Source organism: Pseudophryne corroboree, chromosome 5 (assembly GCF_028390025.1).
Source record: "Pseudophryne corroboree isolate aPseCor3 chromosome 5, aPseCor3.hap2, whole genome shotgun sequence".
NCBI lineage: Eukaryota > Metazoa > Chordata > Amphibia > Anura > Myobatrachidae > Pseudophryne > Pseudophryne corroboree.
This window is the reverse complement of record NC_086448.1, coordinates 603,661,302-603,682,413: the sequence shown is the minus strand read 5'-3', so window position 1 is coordinate 603,682,413 and position 21,112 is coordinate 603,661,302. Positions and strand designations below refer to the sequence as shown.

Here is a 21,112-nt window from a genome sequence, read left to right as displayed (position 1 = left end):
TGGACTAATAAGAGGCCCCGTTTAAAAGTAGCCACAATGACCAGACCGAAATCTGCAGGGGGTCTAGCACTTCTTAATTTTAGGCTATATTACTTAGCTGCACAGCTGGGTCATCTACAAAACTGGATACATGATTCTGGTGCAGACGAGTTATCGTCTCTATTGGTAGGGCAGACGTCACCAGGTTATACCCCGCTACAATTACTGCTTAATGGAAAGGTTTGTCGTAGGTGGCCTCAGCTTATCAAACAGGCAGTGTTTGTCTGGGGACGGTGGAGAAGTTATTTGGGAGCCAGGGTTGGGACCCGGAAATTACACTATTTTGCTCTCATAAACTCTCAGAACTGGCCGAATTGGAGGTCCGGGAAGTTTGGGGGTCTCAGGGAGTGATCACAATTGGGCACCTTTATAATAGCAAAGGACTAAAATCATTTCAGCAACTGCAGCTGGAGTTTTCCCTACCAAATTCGTATTATTCAGATATTTGCAGCTTAGCCATGCTCTTAACAAACAGTTTGAGGAGGTTGGTCTGACGTTGCAGGACTCTTTAACCAAGATTCTCCTGCATAAGACGGGACCAAGACATTAAGTATCTGTCCTCTATTCTGATTTGCTTGCAGCATTACACGATAATACCTTGCCTAACCTTCATTCATTATGGGTATCAGATCTGGGTAATATTTCGGATGAGGAGTGGCAAGTGGCACTAGGAAACATACTTTACGCTACTACTTCAGTGAGATTCCAACAGATTCAATTCTTTTTGCTACACAGAATTTATATGACCCCTGTCAGGTTATACAGATTTGGAGGTAAGGCTGATTCGTACTGTCCCAAGTGCACCTCGGGAGAAAGGGCATTCTGGCACCTATTATGGACCTGCCCTGTTATTGCAAAGTTCTGGACAGCCTGTATTGATGTTATTGTGTCTACGGGGATTCCCAGAGAAATATTTACTCCAACAGCATGTATATTATCATCAATTATAGATGAGGAATTTCTAGAAAATATGTCTATAATCTTTGCACTATTATAAAAGTGTGTATTGCCAGGACTTGGCTTGCTTCTCGTGGCCCTGTCGTAGCAACATGGAAAGCCCTAGTAAATGATACCATTTCCCATGAAAAATACATCTACCTGGCAAGAAATGGGGCACAGAAATGTCATGATATTTGGGCTAGATGGATTGACTCTCCACATGCTGTGTGATTTGGTGCTGCTGTGAATGTATTTCCTGGTCTGTAATTGTCCGTACCTTCCCGCATTAGCAATTGAAATATATCTCGGAAATGTGAGGTAAACATAGAATAACACAATGCAAACAGAAGAATTGGGTTCTTTAAAATGTGCGCAAGGCAGCTTTAACCAATAAAAAGTGTCTAGCAGGATTGTCACCTCACCCCAAAAAGAAACAGAAACTTTCACAAGAAAAAGACAATTTTTCTCAGTATAAGCGCCAAAATGGAAAAAATGGGTAATAGATGTATATATACGTCCCTTGAAGATGTTCGCAATTGATTGTTCCTCAATTATTCACAGGACGTCCTCAGTTAGTATAGGAGATGACCAATGATTTTGATATGGAGACAAAAAAAACCAGACATACAATGTGTAGTATTATTTTGCATACAGAGTTCTTTTCATACATAAAGTTAACCTAATCCCAATAGGAAAAAGTTAAAGTGGTGACCTAAGGAGGGAGTCTATATATGGTGCGTACCCCGACTCACACTGAGAGGGGCAAATACGTGCACGGAAAGGTTTCTTTAAAAATTTCTTCACCCTCTTTGTGTATCCTTCACCATAAAGTATGCGTAGAAGAGCATACCTAGACTCACTTTAAAGTGAAAGCGAGTCAAATATATAAAGGTATCTTTTTATCCTATTGCTGCTGTATCAGATGGAAATGCGTACCACACTCACAGGACAAGAAATGGAGACACTCCTATCAGGGTATCTTTAGGATCCAAAAGGCACTTCACAACTTCTGAAAGTGGCTCAAAGAGATGTTTCCCAATGGGAGCAGTTCATACCCGGTGATTTTGTATGGAAGAAAGAAACAGACATACAATGTGTAGTGTTGTTGTATATCTAGTTTCCTTTTTAAATAGATGAAATTATCCTTATCCCATCAAGATAGAGGGGGACACTACTATAAACAGAAAATAAGATTTTACTTACCGATAAATCTATTTCTCGTAGTCCGTAGTGGATGCTGGGGACTCCGTCAGGACCATGGGGAATAGCGGGCTCCGCAGGAGACAGGGCACATCTAAAAAGCCTTTTAGGTCACATGGTGTGTACTGGCTCCTCCCCCTATGACCCTCCTCCAAGCTTCAGTTAGGTACTGTGCCCGGACGAGCGTACACAATAAGGAAGGATCTTGAATCCCGGGTAAGACTCATACCAGCCACACCAATCACACCGTACAACTTGTGATCTGAACCCAGTTAACAGTATGATAACAAAACACGAAGTAGCCTCTAAAAAGATGGCTCACAACAATAGTAATAACCCGATTTTTGTAACAATAACTATGTACAAACATTGCAGACAATCCGCACTTGGGATGGGCGCCCAGCATCCACTACGGACTACGAGAAATAGATTTATCGGTAAGTAAAATCTTATTTTCTCTAACGTCCTAGTGGATGCTGGGGACTCCGTCAGGACCATGGGGATTATACCAAAGCTCCCAAACGGGCGGGAGAGTGCGGATGACTCTGCAGCACCGAATGAGAGAACTCCAGGTCCTCTTTAGCCAGAGTATCAAATTTGTAAAATTTTACAAACGTGTTCTCCCCTGACCACGTAGCTGCTCGGCAAAGTTATAATGCCGAGACTCCTCGGGCAGCCGCCCAGGATGAGGCCACCTTCCTTGTGGAATGGGCATCTACATATTTCGGCTGTGGCAGGCCTGCCACAGAATGTGCAAGCTGAATTGTACTACAAATCTAGCGTGCAATAGACTGCTTAGAAGCAGGAGCACCCAGCTTGTTGGGTGCATACAATATAAACAGCAAGTCAGACTTTCTGACACCAGCCGTCCTAACTGTATATATATATATATATATATATATATATATATATATATATATATATATATATATATATATATATATATATATATATTTTTAGGGCCCTGACAACGTCTAGTAAATTTGGAGTCCTCCAAGTCCCTAGTAGCCGCAGGCACCACAATAGGTTGTTTCAGGTGAAAACGCTGACACCCCTTTAGGAAGAAACTGGAGACGAGACCCAGTTCTGCCCTGTTCAAATGGAAAATTTTTAATATGGGCTTTTGTAAGACAAAGCCGCCCATTCTGACAATCGCCTGGCCGAGGCCAGGGCTAACAACATGGTCACTTTCCATGTGAGATATTGGTCAACAGCATGGTCACTTTCCATGTGAGATATTTCAAATCCACAGATTTGAGCGGTTCAAACCAATATGAATATAAGGAATCCCAACACTATGTTGAGATCTCACGGTGCCCCTAGAGGCACAAAAGAGCTGTATATGCAATACACCCTTTACAATCTGGACTTCAGGAACTGAAGTTAATTTATTTCTAGAAGAAAATCTACAGGGCCGAAATTTAAATCTTAATGAACCCCAATTTGAGGCTCAAAACACTCCTGTTTTCAGGAAGTGTAGAAATCGACCTAGTTGAATTTCCGTCGTGGAGCCTTCCTGGCCTCACCCACGCAACATATTTTCACCACATGTGGTGATGACTTTGTGCGGTCACCTCCTTCCTGGCTTTGACCAGGGTAGGTATGACCTCTTATGGAATGCCTTTTCCCTTCAGGATCCGGCATTCAACCGCCATGCCGTCACACGCAGCCGCGGTAAGTCTTGGAATATACATGGTACTTGCTGAAGCAAGTTCCTTCTTAGCTCCCCAGGCCCTTAGTCCTTTGTGAGCATCTCTTGAAGTTCCGGGTACCAAGTCCCTCTTGGCCAATCCGGAGCCACTAGTATAGTTCATACTCCTCTATGTCTTATAATTCTCAATACCTTGGTTATGAGAAACAGAGGAGGGAACACATACACTGACTGTTACACCCACGGTGTTACCAGAACATCCACAGCTATCGCCTGAAGGTCTCAAGACCTGGCGGAATACCTGTCCCGTTTTTTGTTCGGGTGGGACGCCATCATGTCCACCTTTGGTCTTTGCCAACGGTCCACAATCATGCTGAAAAACTTCCCTATGAAGTTTCCACTCTGCCGGGTGGAGGTAATGCCTGCTGAGGAAGTCTGCTTCCCAGTCGTCCACTCCCGGAAAGAACACTGCTGACAGTGCTATCACATGATTTTCCGCCTAGCGAAAAATCCTTGCAGTTTTGTCACTGCCCTCCTGCTTCTTGTGCCGCCCTTTCTGTTTACGTGGGCGACTGCCGTGATGTTATCCCACTGGATCAATACCGGCTGACCTTGAAGCAGAGGTCTTGCTAAGTTTAGAGCATTATAATTTTGCTCTTAGCTCCATCTATGTGGAGAGAATTCTCCAGACTTAATCACACTTCCTTGGAAATTTTTTCCCTGTGTGACTGTTCCCCAGCCTCTCAGGCTGGCCTCCGTGGTCACCGGCATCCAATCCTGAATGCCGAATCTGCGGCCCTCTAGACGATGAGCACTCTGTAATCACCACAGGAGAGACACCCTTGTCCTTGGATATAGGGTTATCCGCTGATGCATCTGAGGATGCGATCCGGACTATTTGTCCAGCAGATCCCACTGAAGTGTTCTTGCGGGAAATCTGCCGAATGGAATTGCTTCGTAATAAGCCACCATTTTTACCAGGACTCTTGTGCAATGATGCACTGACAGTTTTCCTGGTTTTAGGAGGATCCCGATTAGCTCGGATAACTCCCTGGCTTTCTCCACTGGGAGAAACACGTTTTTCTGGACTGTGTCCAGAATCATCCCTAGGAACAGTAGACGTGTCGTCGGAAAAAGCTGCGATTTTGGAATATTTAGAATCCATTCGTGCTGTCGTAGAACTACTTAAGATAGTGCTACTCCGACCTCCAACTGTTCTCTGGACCTTGCCCTTATCAGGAAAGCGTCCATGTTTCTTTTAAGAAAAATCATCATTCCGGCCATTACCTTGGTAAAGACCCGGGGCGCCGTGGACAATCCAAACGGCAGCGTCTGAACTGATAGTGACAGTTCTGTACCAGGAACCTGAAGTACCCTTGGTGAGAAGGGCAAATTTGGACCTGTATGTAAGCGTCCCTGATATCCAGTGACACCATATCGTCCCCTTCTTCCTGGTTCGCTATCACTGCTCCGAGTGACTCCATCTTGATTTGAACGCTTGTATGTAAGTGTTCAAATATTTCAGATCTCACCGAGCCGGTTGGCTTCAGTACCACAATATAGTGTGGAATACTACCCCCTTCCTTGTTGTAAGAGGGGTACTTTGATTATCACCTGCTGGGAATACAGCCTGTGAATTGTGTGAGGGGGAGACGTCTCGAATTTCCAATGTACACCTGGGATACTACATGTAGGATCCCGGAGTTCCCTTGCGAGTGATTCTGAAACTCTTGAGATGACCCCCTACCGCACCTGAGTCCGCTTGTACGGCCCCAGCGTTATGCTGCGGACTTGGCAGAAGCTGTGAAGGGCTTCTGTTCCCGGGAATGGGCTGCTTGCTGCAGTCTTCTTCCCTTTCCTCTACCCCTGGGCAGATATGACTGGCCTTTGCCCGCCTGCCCGTATGGGGACGAAAGGACTGAGACTGAAAAGACTGTGTCCTTTTCTGCCGATATGTGACTCGGGGTAACAAAAGGTGGATTTTTCAGCTGTTGCCATGGCCACCAGGTCCAATGGACCGCCCCTTTATACGGCAATACTTCCATATGCCGTCTGGAATCTGCCTCACCTGACCACTATCGTGTCTTTGTCTGGCAGATATGTACATCACAATTACTCTTGATGCCAGAATGCAAATATGCCTCTGCGCATCACGCATATATAGAAATGCATCCTTAAAATGCTCTATAGTCAATAAAATCTTGTCCCTGTCAAGGGTATCAAAATTTTCAGTCAGGAAATCCGACCAAGCCCCCTCAGCGCTGCACATCCAGGCTGAGGCGATTGCTGGTCGTAGTATAACACCAGTATGTGTATATACTGTTATGATATTTTTCCAGCTTCCTATCAGCTGGCTCCTTGAGGGCGGCCGTATCTGGAGACGGTAACGCCATGTTTTTATAAGCGTGTGAGCGCCTTATCCACCCTAAGGTGTGTTTTCCCACTCGCCCTTACTTTTGGCGGGAAAGGGTATACCGCCCATAACTTTCTATCGGAGGAACCCCACGTATCATCACACACTTCATTTAATTTATCTGATTCAGGCAAAACTACAAGTAGTTTATTCCCACCCTACAAAATACCCTTATTTGTGGTACTTGTGGTATCAGAAATATGTAACACCTCCTTCATTGCCCTTAACATGTAACTTGTGGCCCTAAAGGAAAAATACGTTTGTTTCTTCACCGTCGACACTGGGGTCAGTGTCCGTGTCAGTGTCTGTCGACCGACTGAGGTAATTGGGCGTTTTTACAAGCCCCTGACGGTGTCTGAGACGCCTGGACCGATACTAATTTGTCCGCCGGCTGTCTCATGTCGTCAACCGGCTTGCAGCGTGTTGACATTATGACGTAATTCCATAAGTAAGCCATCCATTCCGGTGTCGACTCCCTAGAGAGTGACATCACCATTACAGGCAATTTGCTCCGTCTCCTCACCAACATTTTCCTCATACATGTCGACACACACGTACCGACCTACAGCACACACACAGGGAATGCTCTGATAGAGGACAGGACCCACTAGCCCTTTGGGGAGACAGAGGGAGAGTTTGCCAGCACACACCAAAAGCGCTATAATGTATATAACAACCCTAGAAGGTGTTGTTTCTATATATGCGCTCTTAATATATATATATATATATATATATATATCGCCAATTTATGCCCCCCTTCTCTTTAACCCTGTTTCTGTAGTGCAGTGCAGGGGATAGTGGGAGCCTTCCTCACCAGCGGAGCTGGGCAGGAAAATGGCGCCTGTGTGCTGAGGAGAATAAGCTCCGCCCCTTTCTCGGCGGGCTTTTCCTCCCGGTTTGTTTAATACTGGCCTGGGTTAAAATACATACATATAGCCTTAATGGCTATATGTGGTGTATTTCTTTTGCCAAATTAGGTATTTTTATTGCTGCCCAGGGCGCCCCCAGCAGCGCCCTGCACCCTCCGTGACCGTGTCAGTGAGCCTGTGAGACAACAATGGCGCACAGCTGCAGTGCTGTGCGCTACCTCTATGAAGACTGAGAAGCCTTCTGCCGCCTGTCACCGGACCTCCGTCTCCGCCGTCTTCAGCGTCTGTAAGGGGGATCGGCGGCGCGGCTCCGGGACGAACCCCAGGCTGACCTGTGTTCCGACTCCCTCTGGAGCTCAGTGTCCAGTAGCCTAAGACTTCAATCCTCCTGCACGCAGGTGAGTTGCAAGTCTCTCCCCTAAGTCCCACGTTGCAGTGATCCTGTCGCCAGCAGGAATCACTGATTAGTTTAAACCTAAAAAATACTTTTCTAAACAGCTCTATAAGAGAGCCATCCAGGTTGCACCCTACTCGGACGGGCACAGAAACCTAACTGAAGCTTGGAGGAGGGTCATAGGGGGAGGAGCCAGTACACACCATGTGACCTAAAAGGCTTTTTAGATGTGCCCTGTCTCCTGCGGAGCCCGCTATTCCCCATGGTCCTGACGGAGTCCCCAGCATCCACTAGGACGTTAGAGAAAGTCTGTATATAATGCGTACCCCAACTCACAATAGGGGAGATAAATGTGTGCACAAAAAGGTTTCTTTAGAAATTCTTCACCCTCTGAGTGTCCTTCACCATATGGTATGTATGGAAGAGCATACCTCAACTCACTTTAAAGTGAGGAGAGACAGATGTGTAAAGGTATCTTTACTCCTATATAGTTGTGCCAATAAGAATGCGTACCACACTCACGGAATGTATAGTGTAGATGTTCCCATAAAGGTATCTGAGTCCACCACTGTTTCGGACTCAAAGGTTAGCTTCTTAGAGTAAACGAGGTTGCACAGTGCCCAGTATTGTCGACGCGTTTCGGCTCTACAGGAGCCTTCCTCAAGACATGTCTTGAGGAAGGCTCCTGTAGAGCCGAAACGCGTCGACAATACTGGGCACTGTGCAACCTCGTTTACTCTAAGAAGCTAACCTTTGAGTCCGAAACAGTGGTGGACTCAAAAGATAACTTTATGGGAACATCTCCACTATACATTCCGTGAGTGTGGTACGCATTCTTATTGGCACAACTATATAGGAGTAAAGATACCTTTACACATCTGTCTCCCCACTTTAAAGTGAGTTGAGGTATGCTCTTCCATACATACCATATGGTGAAGGACACTCAAAGAGGGTGAAGAATTTCTAAAGAAACCTTTTTGTGCACACATTTATCTCCCCTATTGTGAGTTGGGGTACGCATTATATACAGACTGTTTATAGTAGTGTCCCCCTCTATCTTGATGGGATAAGGATAATTTTATCTATTTAAAAAGGAAACTAGATATACAACAACACTACACATTGTATGTCTGTTTCTTTCTTCCATACAAAATCACCGGGTATGAACTGCTCCCATTGGGAAACATCTCTTTGAGCCACTTTCAGAAGTTGTGAAGTGCCTTTTGGATCCTAAAGATACCCTGATAGGAGTGTCTCCATTTCTTGTCCTGTGAGTGTGGTACGCATTTCCATCTGATACAGCAGCAATAGGATAAAAAGATACCTTTATATATTTGACTCGCTTTCACTTTAAAGTGAGTCTAGGTATGCTCTTCTACGCATACTTTATGGTGAAGGATACACAAAGAGGGTGAAGAAATTTTTAAAGAAACCTTTCCGTGCACGTATTTGCCCCTCTCAGTGTGAGTCGGGGTACGCACCATATATAGACTCCCTCCTTAGGTCACCACTTTAACTTTTTCCTATTGGGATTAGGTTAACTTTATGTATGAAAAGAACTCTGTATGCAAAACAATACTACACATTGTATGTCTGTTTTTTTTGTCTCCATATCAAAATCATTGGTCATCTCCTATACTAACTGAGGACGTCCTGTGAATAATTGAGGAACAATCAATTGCGTACATCTTCAAGGGACGTATATATACATCTTTTACCCATTTTTTTCCATTTTGGCGCTTATACTGAGAAAAATTGTCTTTTTCTTGTGAAACATAGAATAACGAATATAGATGCTGTTGCCAGATACCTGTGAAAATTTACATTTCTCCCTCTAACATGGTTTTATGTCCATACATATTATGTATAGGAAATTGGCAACTAAGAAATGTCAGTTGCCTTATTAACAAGATCACACAGCTTGTTTGTAGAAAATGTCTTATTTTCTTACGGTTTTTGTAATGTTTGTTATGTAACTTGCAAAACGTAATAAAAAGTTACTGAATTGAATAAATAGACGTCATACATAAATGGTGAGTGACTTTAACCCATTTCGGCCCGGGTGGGTAGTTTCTACACAGCACTTCAATATTTTTTCATTATATCGAAAAAACATTTTTTACTGGCTAAATAACCGAACAAGGTTATTACATTTAGCCCCTGGGCAGATGAAGAACGTGACTTCATGCACTCTGCCCACCCATCGAAGCAAAGGTGGGATGACACCATAACATTCAAGGTTTCACTTTCTATATTTGAATCCATACATTAACAGGGGGTGATAGAACATTGGTGTAATACTAGGACATTATCCGCAAACCCGATAACATGTATTATTTATAGATTAAGGATTTCTTAACAGACAATGGCCCTCATTCCGAGTTGATCGCTCGCTAGCTACTTTTTGCAGCCGTGCAAACGCATAGTCGCCACCCACGGGGGGAGTGTATTTTCGCTTTGCAAGTGTGCGATCGCACGTGCAGCTGAGCAGTACGAAAAACGAGTTTTATGGTAAGAACTTACCTTTGTTCAAACTCTTTCTGCGAGGTACACTGGGCTCCACAAGGAATGGACAATGGGGTGTAGAGTAGGATTTTGATCCGAGGCACCAACAGGCTCAAAGCTTTGACTGTTACCAGAATGCATAGCGCCGCCTCCTATATCACCCCGCCTCCCTGCGCAGGATCTCAGTTTTTAGTTAACCAGTCCAATGCAGTAGCAGGAAAAGAGAAGACAAAGGGTTGTTAGCCACAACACCGCATTCTCACGACAGGAGACATGTCAGCGGCTAATGCCAAACCAACCCAAAGAAGGTAAGTGCGTCAGGGTGGGCGCCTTGTGGAGCCCAGTGTACCTCGCAGAAAGAGTTTTAACAAAGGTAAGTTCTTACCATAAAACTCGTTTTCTGCTGCGGGGTACACTGGGCTCCACAAGGAATGGACAATGGGGATGTCCTAAAGCAGTTCCTTATGGGAGGGGACGCACTGTAGCGGGCACAAGAACCCGGCGTCCAAAGGAAGCATCCTGGGAAGAGGCAGTATCGAAGGCATAGAACCTTATGAACGTGTTCACAGAGGACCACGTAGCTGCCTTGCACAATTGTTCAAGGGTAGCACCACGTTGGGCCACCCAAGAAGGTCCAACAGACCGAGTAGAATGGGCCTTAATGTTATCAGGAGCAGAGAGACCAGCCTTCACATAAGCATCTGGCCAGAGTTTGCTTGTGAGCAGGCCAGCCACGTTTGTGAAACCTAAACACAACAAAAAGAAAGAGAATCAGATTTCCTAATAGGAGCAGTTCTCTTCACAGATACGGAGAGGCCATACCACATCCAAAGACCGCTCTTTGGGAGACAGATCAGGAGAAACAAGTGCCGGAACTACAATCTCCTGATTAAGGTGAACGAAGAAACCACCTTAGGTAGACAGCCGGGACGAGTCCCAAGAACCGCCCGGTCACGGTGAAATATCAGATATGGGGGAATTACATGACAAGGTACCCAAATCCGACACTCTTCTAGCTGAAGCAATAGCCAGCAGAAACACCACCTTAAGGGAAAGCCACTTCAGGTCAGCTGAACCAAGAGGTTCAAACGGAGACTCTTGTAACGCCTCCAAAACCACCGACAAGTCCCAAGGAGCCACAGTCGGGACATAGGGAGGTTGGATACGCAACACGCCCTGAGTAAAGGTATGCACATCAGGTAAGGTCGCAATTTTTCTCTGAACCCACATCGACAAGGCAGATATTTGAACCTTGAGGGAAGCCAGACGCAGGCCTAAGTCCAGGCCCTGCTGAAGAAAAGCCAACAACTTGGCTATATTAAACTTGGAAGCGTCATAATCGTTAGATGCGCACCAAACAAAGTAAGAATGCCAGACCCTAATGGTAAATCCGAGCCGAAGCCGGTTTCCGGGCCCGCAACATAGTTTGAATGACCGCCTCACAAAACCCTTTAGCCCTTAAGACGGAAGCTTCAAGAGCCACGCCTTCCAAGACAGCCGGGCTAGGTTCTGGTAGACACGGGGGCCCTGAACGAGGAGGTCTGGGCGTTGTGGAAGTAGAATTGGACGCTCTGACGATAGGCCCTGCAGGTCTGAGAACCAGTGCCGTCTGGGCCACACTGGAGCTATGAGAAGCAAAATTCCTTTTTCTTGCTTGAACTTCCGAATTACCCTGGGTAGGAGTGACACTGGAGGGAACACGTACGGCAGCCGAAACCTCCACGGTACCTCCAGCGCATCCACGAATGCTGCTTGAGGATCCCTTGTCCTTGCTCCGAAGACCGGAACCTTGTGATTGTGTGTCGCGAAGCCATCAGATCTACGTCTGGAAGGCCCCACCTTTCCACTAGGAGTTGAAACACTTCTGGATGGAAGCCCCACTCGCCGGCATGCACGTCCGGACGACTGAGATAGTCCGCTTCCCAATTCAGGAGTCCCGGAATGAATATTGCCGATATGGCCGGTAGATGACGTTCTGCCCACTGTAGAATCCGTGAGACTTCCTTCATTGCTAGGCGGCTTCGAGTGCCGCCTTGATGATTTATGTAAGCCACTGTGGTGTCGTTGTCCGACTGTACTTTAACAGGACGATTCTGAATTAAATGCTGGGCTAGGTTCAAGGCATTGAAGACCGCCCGCAACTCCAGAATATTGATCGAGAGGAGAGATTCCTCCTTGGTCCACCGACCCTGAAGGGAGTGTTGCTCCAGCACCGCGCCCCAACCTCTTAGCCTGGCATCTGTCGTCAACAGGACCCAGTCGGATATCCAGAACGGACGGCCCCTGCACAGTTGTTGGTCCTGAAGCCACCAGAGCAGCGACAGACGGACCTCTGGAGTCAATGAGATCATTTGAGACCTGATCCGGTGAGGCAGGCCGTCCCATTTGGCTAAAATCAGCCTCTGGAGAGGGCGAGAGTGAAATTGAGCGTACTCCACCATGTCGAATGCTGACACCATGAGGCCCAGCACCTGCATCGCCGAATGTATCGACACTTGCAGATGAGATAGGAAGCAACGAATCCTATCCTGAAGTTTCAGGACTTTCTCCTGAGACAGGAACAACCGCTGGTTGTGAGTGTCCAATAGTGCTCCCAGATGCAACATGCTCTGAGCAGGGATCAGGGATCACTTCTTCCAGTTGATGAGCCACCCTTGGGCTTACAGAAACCGGACCGTCACATCTAGATGATGCAGGAGAAGTTCTGGGGAATTTGATAGGATTAACAAGTCGTCCAAATACGGCAGTATCCTGACCCCTTGACGGCGGAGTACCACCGTCATCACCGCCATGACTTTTGTAAAGACTTGCGGAGCCGTTGTTAAACCAAAAAGGTAACACCCGAAACTGGTAATGGCAGTTGCCAATCGCAAATCTCAGGTATTGCTGATGAGACACTGCTATAAGAACATGCAGGTAAGCATCCTGTATGTCCAGGGAGACCATGAAGTCCCCAGGTTCCAAGGCCAGAACTATAGAGCGAAGGGTTTCAATCCGGAACTTGGAAACCTTCACAAACCTGTTCAATGCCTTGAGGTTGAGAATGGGCCGGGAGGACCCATTCGGTTTCGGGACTAGAAACAGCGGAGAATAGTACCCCCGGCCCCTCTGCGCAAGAGGCACCTGTACTACGACTCCTGAATCCAGGAGGGTCTGTACCACCGAATGTAGAGTGTTTGCCTTTGTCTTGTCCAACGGGACATCTGTCTGGCAAAATCGATGAGAGGGTCGGTTTTTGAAGGCTATTGCGTAACCTCGAGTGACGACTTCCCGTACCCAGGCATCTGAAGTGGTCTTCAACCATTCCTAGGTATACCCTAGAAACCAGCCCCCCACCCTGGGAACCCTCAGAGGGAGGCCCGCCCGTAATGCGGCAGGCTTATCTGTCTTGGAAGCTGGCTGACAGGCCGCCCAGGCTCTTTTGGGCTTAGGCTTACCAGGTTTGGAAGTGCGAGCCTGCTTGTTGTACGCCTGACCTTTTGCTTTACCTGAAGTACGAAAGGGGCGAAAGGAAGTACTTTTAGCCTTCGACACAGAAGGAGCAGTACTTGGCAGACAGGCAGTTTTGGCAGTAGCCAAGTCAGCCACAATCTTATTTAAATCCTCCCCAAACAGAATATCTCCCTTAAAAGGGAGTACCTCCAGGGTTTTTCTAGAGTCCAGATCCACAGACCAGGATCTCAGCCACAATATCCGGTGAGACAGGACTGACGTAGTAGAGGCCTTGGCTGCCAGGATACCGGCATCAGAAGCCGCCTCTTTAATATAACGAGAAGCTGTGACAATACAAGACAAGCATTGCCTAGCATGGTCAGGGGAGATTTCAGCATCTAACTCCAAGGCCCATGCGTCAATGGCCTCTGCAGCCCAAGTAGCTGCAATAGTGTGCCTTTGTGCAGCACCCGTGAGGGTGTAAATCGCTTTCAGACAACCCTCCACACGTTTATCCGTAGGCTCTTTTAGAGAGACGTGACGGTGATGACCGGTAGAGCTGAGGAAACCACCATCCTAGCCACATGTGAGTCCACTGGAGGAGGCGTTTCCCAATTCTTAGACAGCTCCGGCGTGAGGGGATAGCGAGTCAGCATCTTCTTTTGAGGCACAAACTTCGTACCCGGGTTTTCCCAGGGTTCCTGACGTATATCAATTAGGTGGTCAGAGTGAGGTAAAACTTGTTTAATCATCTTCTGACGCTTGAACCTATCTGGTTTCTTAGGAGGAACGGATGGCTCGGGATCATCCGTAATCTGTAAAATTAACTTAATAGCCTCCAAAAGATCAGGAACATCCACATGTGAACCACCCTCCCCATCAGCCGTATCTGAGTCAGAACCTGTGGGGTCAGTGTAAGTGCCGTCTTCATCCGACGAGGTGTCAGTGACAGCAGTGGATTGTGAGGAGACAAGCGCTCGCTTAAAGGACCCCTTGGACGTAGGCGAGCGACAGTCATACTTTTTAGTAGTCAGGGACTGGTTCAACTTCTTTATTTGAGCAGATAAATCATCCGCCCACGGCGGGTTAGCTGCAGGGACCACAAACGGTTGCACCAGCATTGGGGGTCCCATAGGGGGTGTTAGTTTATGAACTAGCGTATGCAGAAGCGTGGAAAAAGCGGCCCACGGCGGGTCATTATTTGCCCCCGTCCCACTGGGGGGCAAGGAGCCCCCAGAACCAGAGCCCAAAGCTGCTATATTCTCCTCATAGGTATCTGCGGCTTCAGCAACACCGGCAGTGTGTTCAGCCCCAGAACCGTTACCCTCAGAAGCAGACATGATATAACTTGCAGTATCAGGTAACACAGTACAATTTGTCAGCAGCACAATACCTCTAGCCCAAACCCCTGCGCAGTGTAGTCAGCACCGGCAGAGATAAAGGAGAGATATGGTGACTAAATTACAGAGAAAAATACGTAATACAGTATATCTTTGTGAAAATCCTATATTAGATAAAACCTGACGCACCAAGCCCCCTCAGGTTATAGAATATAGGGATAGCAGGTTGAGTGAAAGACACGAAATGGACACCACTCAGCTATCAAATGCACACACAAATAGTCACAGTCTGTACAATGCAGAGGTTATTGCTAACAATAATGCTGCACTGGACTAGCTTACACAGCTATATAATAATAGATATAACAGTACACAGTAAGAACTGGATGTATATCACAGGGTAATTGTACTAGGAAACCCTGACTAAGTGCACTCTTTCTTAACTAACACTGACTAAAAAAGGCAGGTAGAATACTTAAGTGTCTTGTAAAGTCACAGCACTGACAACCAGGCGGCTTTACATAGGAGGATTTGCCCAAGCATTCCCAGGAACAGTGAGCTGAGGGATAATGGCGCCGCAGACACTGCCAGGGAGTGAGGGAGAGACAGATATGCAGCTCCAGGGCGGGAACATTTGCAGAAAATGGCGCCCTGGGGCTGGGGGAGGGGCTTCAGGTCCAAGCTCTATTCCCCTGCTGGCAAAACCACCGGGTACTGCGGGCTCTAATAAAACGGTTTATAGAGAAAACCTGACCTGTCCCATGCCCTGGTGATCTAGTGGGATCGCCTGTACTGCCACAGTGTCCACTGCCAGCGCGCGGTCCGCCTCCCACTGACCGCGCCAGATCGCGATAAAGACCGGGTCCCGCTTACTACCTCCCGAAGCGCGGCCACGCGATCCCGGAGAGCCCCCGTCGTGTGTGCCTGACAAGAAGAAAACCGGAGCCTCCTGCTGTAGTTACCCGGCAACCAGGGCTCGGGAGTGTACAGCGCCGCTGGGGAGAGCCGGAGCTGCAGCCGTGAATGTCCACTGACATGTAACACTGCTGCTGCCCTTGAAATCTTCACTTTTCTCCTCAGAAAAAAAGCTCTTCTTAGGGCTGCCTGGAGCAGCCCCTCTGTTAAGTGCCTGCTACTGCAGCACCAACTACAAAACGGAGATCCTGTGCAAGGAGGCGGGGTGATATAGGAGGCGGCGCTATGCATTCTGGGAACAGTCAAAGCTTTGAGCCTGTTGGTGCCACGGATCAAGATCCTACTCTACAACCCATTGTCCATTCCTTGTGGAGCCCAGTGTACCCCGCAGCAGAAAAGTTTTTTGCTGTTTCTGAGTAGCCTGTCCAGTCCCGAAATTGACGGCAGACAACCGTCCTGCAAACGCCTGGACACGCCTGCGTTTTCCCTACCACTCCCATGACACCCATAAACGCTCTCTTCGTGTCAATCTCCTTGCGATCGGTTGTGCGAATGGATTCTTCGCTAGAAGCATTGCACAGCAACGATGCTGTTTGTACCCGTACGACGCGCGTGCGCATTGCGGTGCATACGCATGCGCAGTTTGCCCGTTTTTATAACTGATCGCTGCGAAAATAGTCAGCGAGCAATCAACTCGGAATGACCCCCAATGAACCTCTCTACTACAACAAACCTCTCTGCTCCGTTTATGTGCCCATACGCACGGACGCGCCCAAAATACCGTTTGGGCACCCAAACCACGGACTTTGCACACATTTCTTCTCACACCTCAGGAGGCTGAGAGAAGAGAAATGTGTCTCTTACGGCTAATAGGTGCACAAATGGACTAATAACTAAATTGCACCATCGGGCGCCCATTAGTTAAGATACCCAGCGGGGGGCGATGCAAACAATTTAATAGACCCCATGGTGTGCAAAGAGATCAAATTACTGTTTTCTGTGCGCTTTATAGAGTAGAAAAATAATAAGGCAACCTTTTGCATTCTTGACCACCATTCATCTTTCTTCCCACCACCCTTCCCGCTTTTGTTGCCTCCACCTCCTCCCCCCGATTCACCGTTTCCACCTGAAGAAGGTTTCTCATTACGCTTGGCATCTGAAAAAAATAAAAGATACAAAAAAAATTAAATAAAAATGCAAATATCACTTTGCAAGAGCAGGAATCGAGACTACAATGAAAATAAATTCTAGCAGGGGCTACAAATGAAGTACTTGTACATGTGGAAATAGACTAAAACCATTCCGGTTTATGAATATGATTGACATGCTTATTATCGGTACACATTTATTTCTTTAAATGACCACTGGAATATAACGGCAGGCAGATTCACTTACAATTGTTGTGGATGCAACAGAGACATGACTGCATGTATTCTGTAGCAAAATGACCTGCTGCCGTTATTGGGACTACATACAAGGTAAGATAAATAGAGATTTTTACCTTTTGCCTCCCCTTTGGTATCATTTGCTTTCTTGCCATTTTTTGTGTTGGGAAAGTATTTCTCAAAACCTGGACAAAGAATAAAAGACTTAGTTTTAGGCAACAGGCATCTCAGTCACCATTTCCAGTTTAGATGAATACTGTGCTTACAAAAAGCAGCATTACAAAGAAAACATTGCAAGCCCAGAAAAGAGGTTCATGTATGAAGCAGTGCAAAGAGTGGAGAAGTGGTGTACCGGAGAAAGGGTATGGGTCATTAGGTCGACCACTATTGGTCGACATGGAAAAAAGTCGACATGAGGGTTTTTTATTTACTTTTTTTTTGGTGTTTTCTTGGTAAAGAGACAGGGAACCCCAATCAGTACATCGTGTCCCCTCGCATGGCTCGCCATGCTTCGGGCAAGGTGCCTCGCTCCGCTACCGCTGCACTCAGCACAGATTACTACTCCCAATCGTAGTCCACGTGGATCGTAAAGTACGAAAAAGTTTTAAAAAAATGGAGAAAAAAAAAAGTGAAAACATCCATGTAGACCCTTTTCTATGTCGACCTAATGACCATGTCGACCAATAGTGGTCGACCTAATGACCGTAAGCCCCAGAGAAGTTGCCCATGGCAAGCAGTCACCTACCTGTCTTTTTAGAAGATGTACTTGATAAATGCTACCTCAAAGCCGATTGGTTACTGTAGGCAACTGCCTCACAGGGACACTTCTCCACTCTTTTCACTGCTTGATACATCAACCCATTTTATTTATATCAATTGTTATTGTAGTAGGTTTGTTGAATGAATGAATGAATGAATAAATAAATACATTTAAAAAAAGAAAGGAGCAGGTTTTTATTACAAGACTTGGCCCCCATACTTATCGTGATCCAGCTACAGCAATGGAACCTACCTTTAGGGGGCTGAGAGCTGAATCTCCTATACGTAGCAATGATATTGGCCAGGAAGCTGTTCTTGCCTAAAGCAGCTGCTTGGGTATGAATCTGAAATACATAATTAGTTCATTTTTAGTAAGAAACCATTGTCTTTCACGCAAAAGGTGGCTCCCCGCTTGCTGATGAGCAGTCTGTTTTGTTTATGTAAGGTAAAGGGGGGTACACACGGAGCGATGTTCAGCTCATTTCTAAGCAATCTGACTAGATTGCTTAGAACATCGCTCTGTATGTAGGGGTGCCGGCGACAGCAATGCGCGACCCCGCGCGTCGCTATTGCCGGTGCTAGACTGGCTTGCATGCAGGCACAATCTAGCGGGTCGCTCATTTCACCGCTGGGTGATGAGCATTCCCCTGTGTCCGACCCCCCCTCGCTCAGCACATCGCTCTGTACTGAGCGGGGGAGAGATGTGTGCTGAGCGGTCTGTGCTAGACCGCTCAGCACACATCTCTGGGGATATCTCCCCGTCAGTACGGCCCTTAAGAAACATCTGTTGTGCCCAGCCAGTGCACCTGTCTGCATTGTTAAGTGAAACAGCCTTGATGCAATACTGCTGTACATATAAATAGGGTTTTAATTAGCATTTTAAAAGAACAATTGTGAAACTTGGCAAAGTGTGGTATTTTTTTTTTTTAAATAAAATCAAATATTTTGGATGATCATCTTCGTTTCTTAGCCTAAAGTATAGTAAGTAGTATGGTTGCTATAAATGTAAGTCAGCATGATATCACAGATGCTGTCCATTGACGGTTGTTGTTCCAGGTCATGGTGCAGTTGAAAAACCCATTTTGTCTTATATTGTTGTGAAACTTAAAGGGGTTCCAACTATAAACTTTATGTACCCCAAACACCAATGCAATGGCACTGAAATGCCAGCACCTCCTCTCACCCCCTTCGCGGCCTGATCCTGCCAAATGTTTGTATGCGGCCTTGTGAACAGACAGTGAGTTCAGACCCACCATAAAAAAACTATTTATATTTACTTTTCATTTATTTTTATAGTATTTAAAATAAAATGATTATTCTACAGTATTATAAAAGCACAGAAATTCTTATTGAAAAGTAACACCACTACTCACTTTGAAGCTGCTCATTACTACGAATCGAAGTGACTGTAACATTGCAACTGATTAAAGCCAATATAAAATTCCAAAGTTTCACTTTAATGTGCAAGACTGCATCAGGTGTGAAATATGTTTTTTTCAGGGTGGGTCTATGTAAAATATAAAAATCACTTCTGTTTAAACAATCACTCCCCATCCTAACATTATCATTAATAAGCAAACCCCACTCCCCAAGTATCAGAACTGTGGAGGATCCTATGCAATCTGGAAATTGAGACCATACTCAACCACTGCTGAGGACAGCTGCTAGGTAAGCTAGTTAAAAATAACAATGTTGTTGCCTTTTACATTCTCTAGTCTGTTAAATTCAGAAGAGGTAGAACTGAAGCATCAACACAGATGGGCCTCAGGGGATGTTTGGTAAGAAAATAAGACTAACCTTAGAGTTAAACTATGGGGTGGAACCGTGTATTATGTTGGTAAGTAAACAAATGGCTGGAATATTACACACAACAGTACTCAACCATTAGCCAATGTATGCACATCTCACAGAAACGACCAATATTCCCCTTATCAGTCCTCTCCTCTACAAGTCAGCACCGCCTGCCCAAAAACACTGCAGTTACTGGGAAGAATCATATGTGCAACATGGAAATAGGACAGATGTGTCCCGGATGGGGGATGCTGCTTTGTCATTTTAGACCTCTTGTGGTACATTCAAGTAATAACACATTACACAAGATCTTATGTAAGCCAAATACATGTCTGTCGAGTATAGTCCTATGAAGAGCTACACAACATGATAGAACATTAGTATGATCTTCACTCCTTTACCAGCTACTATAGCAAAGACTGCAATCCAGTAACACTCATGCAAATGTGTCATTAAAGTCTACTGAGTCACTCATGCCAGCAGCTTACACTCCAGCTGCGCCTTCCCCTCTCACCCCCTGCAGGCAGCGCAGTCACTGTGTCACACCATTACACTGACCACAGGCGCCATGCCTCATACGCTTATTAAAGTCTCAGGTAATAGCTGTGGCGTGTGTTGATTGCTGCCGTCTCCTGTGCAGGGCAGCACGGAGGACGCCGGTGCCCGGCTGCCTCTGACACACGGTTGATGCCGGAGAACAAGCCACAGCCACACAGACAGCACTGGGAAGAAGAGGAGGTGGCAGTGCCCCATGGTGACATGTGGTGCCCGCACTTACCCTCCTCAGACAGCAGGCCCCAGCGCGCCGGCTGTGGGGCAGCAGAGGAAGGAGCCCCCCGGTCAGAGGCCGGCTGAGGCCAGGCAGCAGCAGGCAGCGATGCGCCATGAGCCAGGCACTGTCCGCGAGCGCCGGCTGCGGGTCCGACTACTTCTGACGTTAGCTCAGAGACAGCATCACATTGCCATCCACAGTGACAACATCCACCAATACGACCTTCCACGGTCTGCTGCTGCCGGCGCGCGGCAATGACGTCACCACCCTCTTCCAATCGCAGACTCACCTTTCCTGTCGCTGCTTCGAGACGATGGCGCTGACGTGTAGGCGTGGCTTAGTGACAGGCCCTGTATGGGCTGCGTGTGAGTGGGTAGCGTCACGGGGGACGTCACATAATGCAGCGTCAGGGTGACTGGCTGCACACAGAGGGTCACACCGCTGTATATAGTATAGTAGTGTATACTTCCTCCTCCCCTGTGTGTCTGTCACTGTCACACGTGCACCTGCCGTCCGCACATGGAAGATGCTAGATCCTCCCAGTGGCAAACGCAGGATTTTTAAACGGGGGTTTCCAAATAATTGGTTACAGACCAATTTAAAAATGTATTACTTTATGGGAACTGTATAAGGTATACGCTAAAAGGAGTTATTTTATAATTTAGTTGCATACTGTGGAACCATGTAGTGTTTAAAGTGAATTATTTA

General features: G+C 46.6%; 1 protein-coding gene across 1 annotated transcript in view; it reads right to left on the bottom strand.

Moving 5' to 3' along the window:
• Positions 1-20,682, bottom strand: part of AFG3L2 (AFG3 like matrix AAA peptidase subunit 2) — a 75,667-nt gene extending 54,985 nt beyond the window's left edge. Inside the window, exons 1-4 of the mRNA XM_063923432.1 lie at positions 20,411-20,682; positions 18,095-18,185; positions 17,199-17,267; positions 16,732-16,853 (exon numbers count right to left, since the gene is read on the bottom strand). Of these exons, the coding sequence (XP_063779502.1) occupies positions 16,732-16,853; positions 17,199-17,267; positions 18,095-18,185; positions 20,411-20,518 (390 nt within the window). The 5' untranslated portion in view covers positions 20,519-20,682. The remainder of the gene's footprint in view (positions 1-16,731; positions 16,854-17,198; positions 17,268-18,094; positions 18,186-20,410) is intronic.
• Positions 20,683-21,112: the final 430 nt, after the last annotated feature.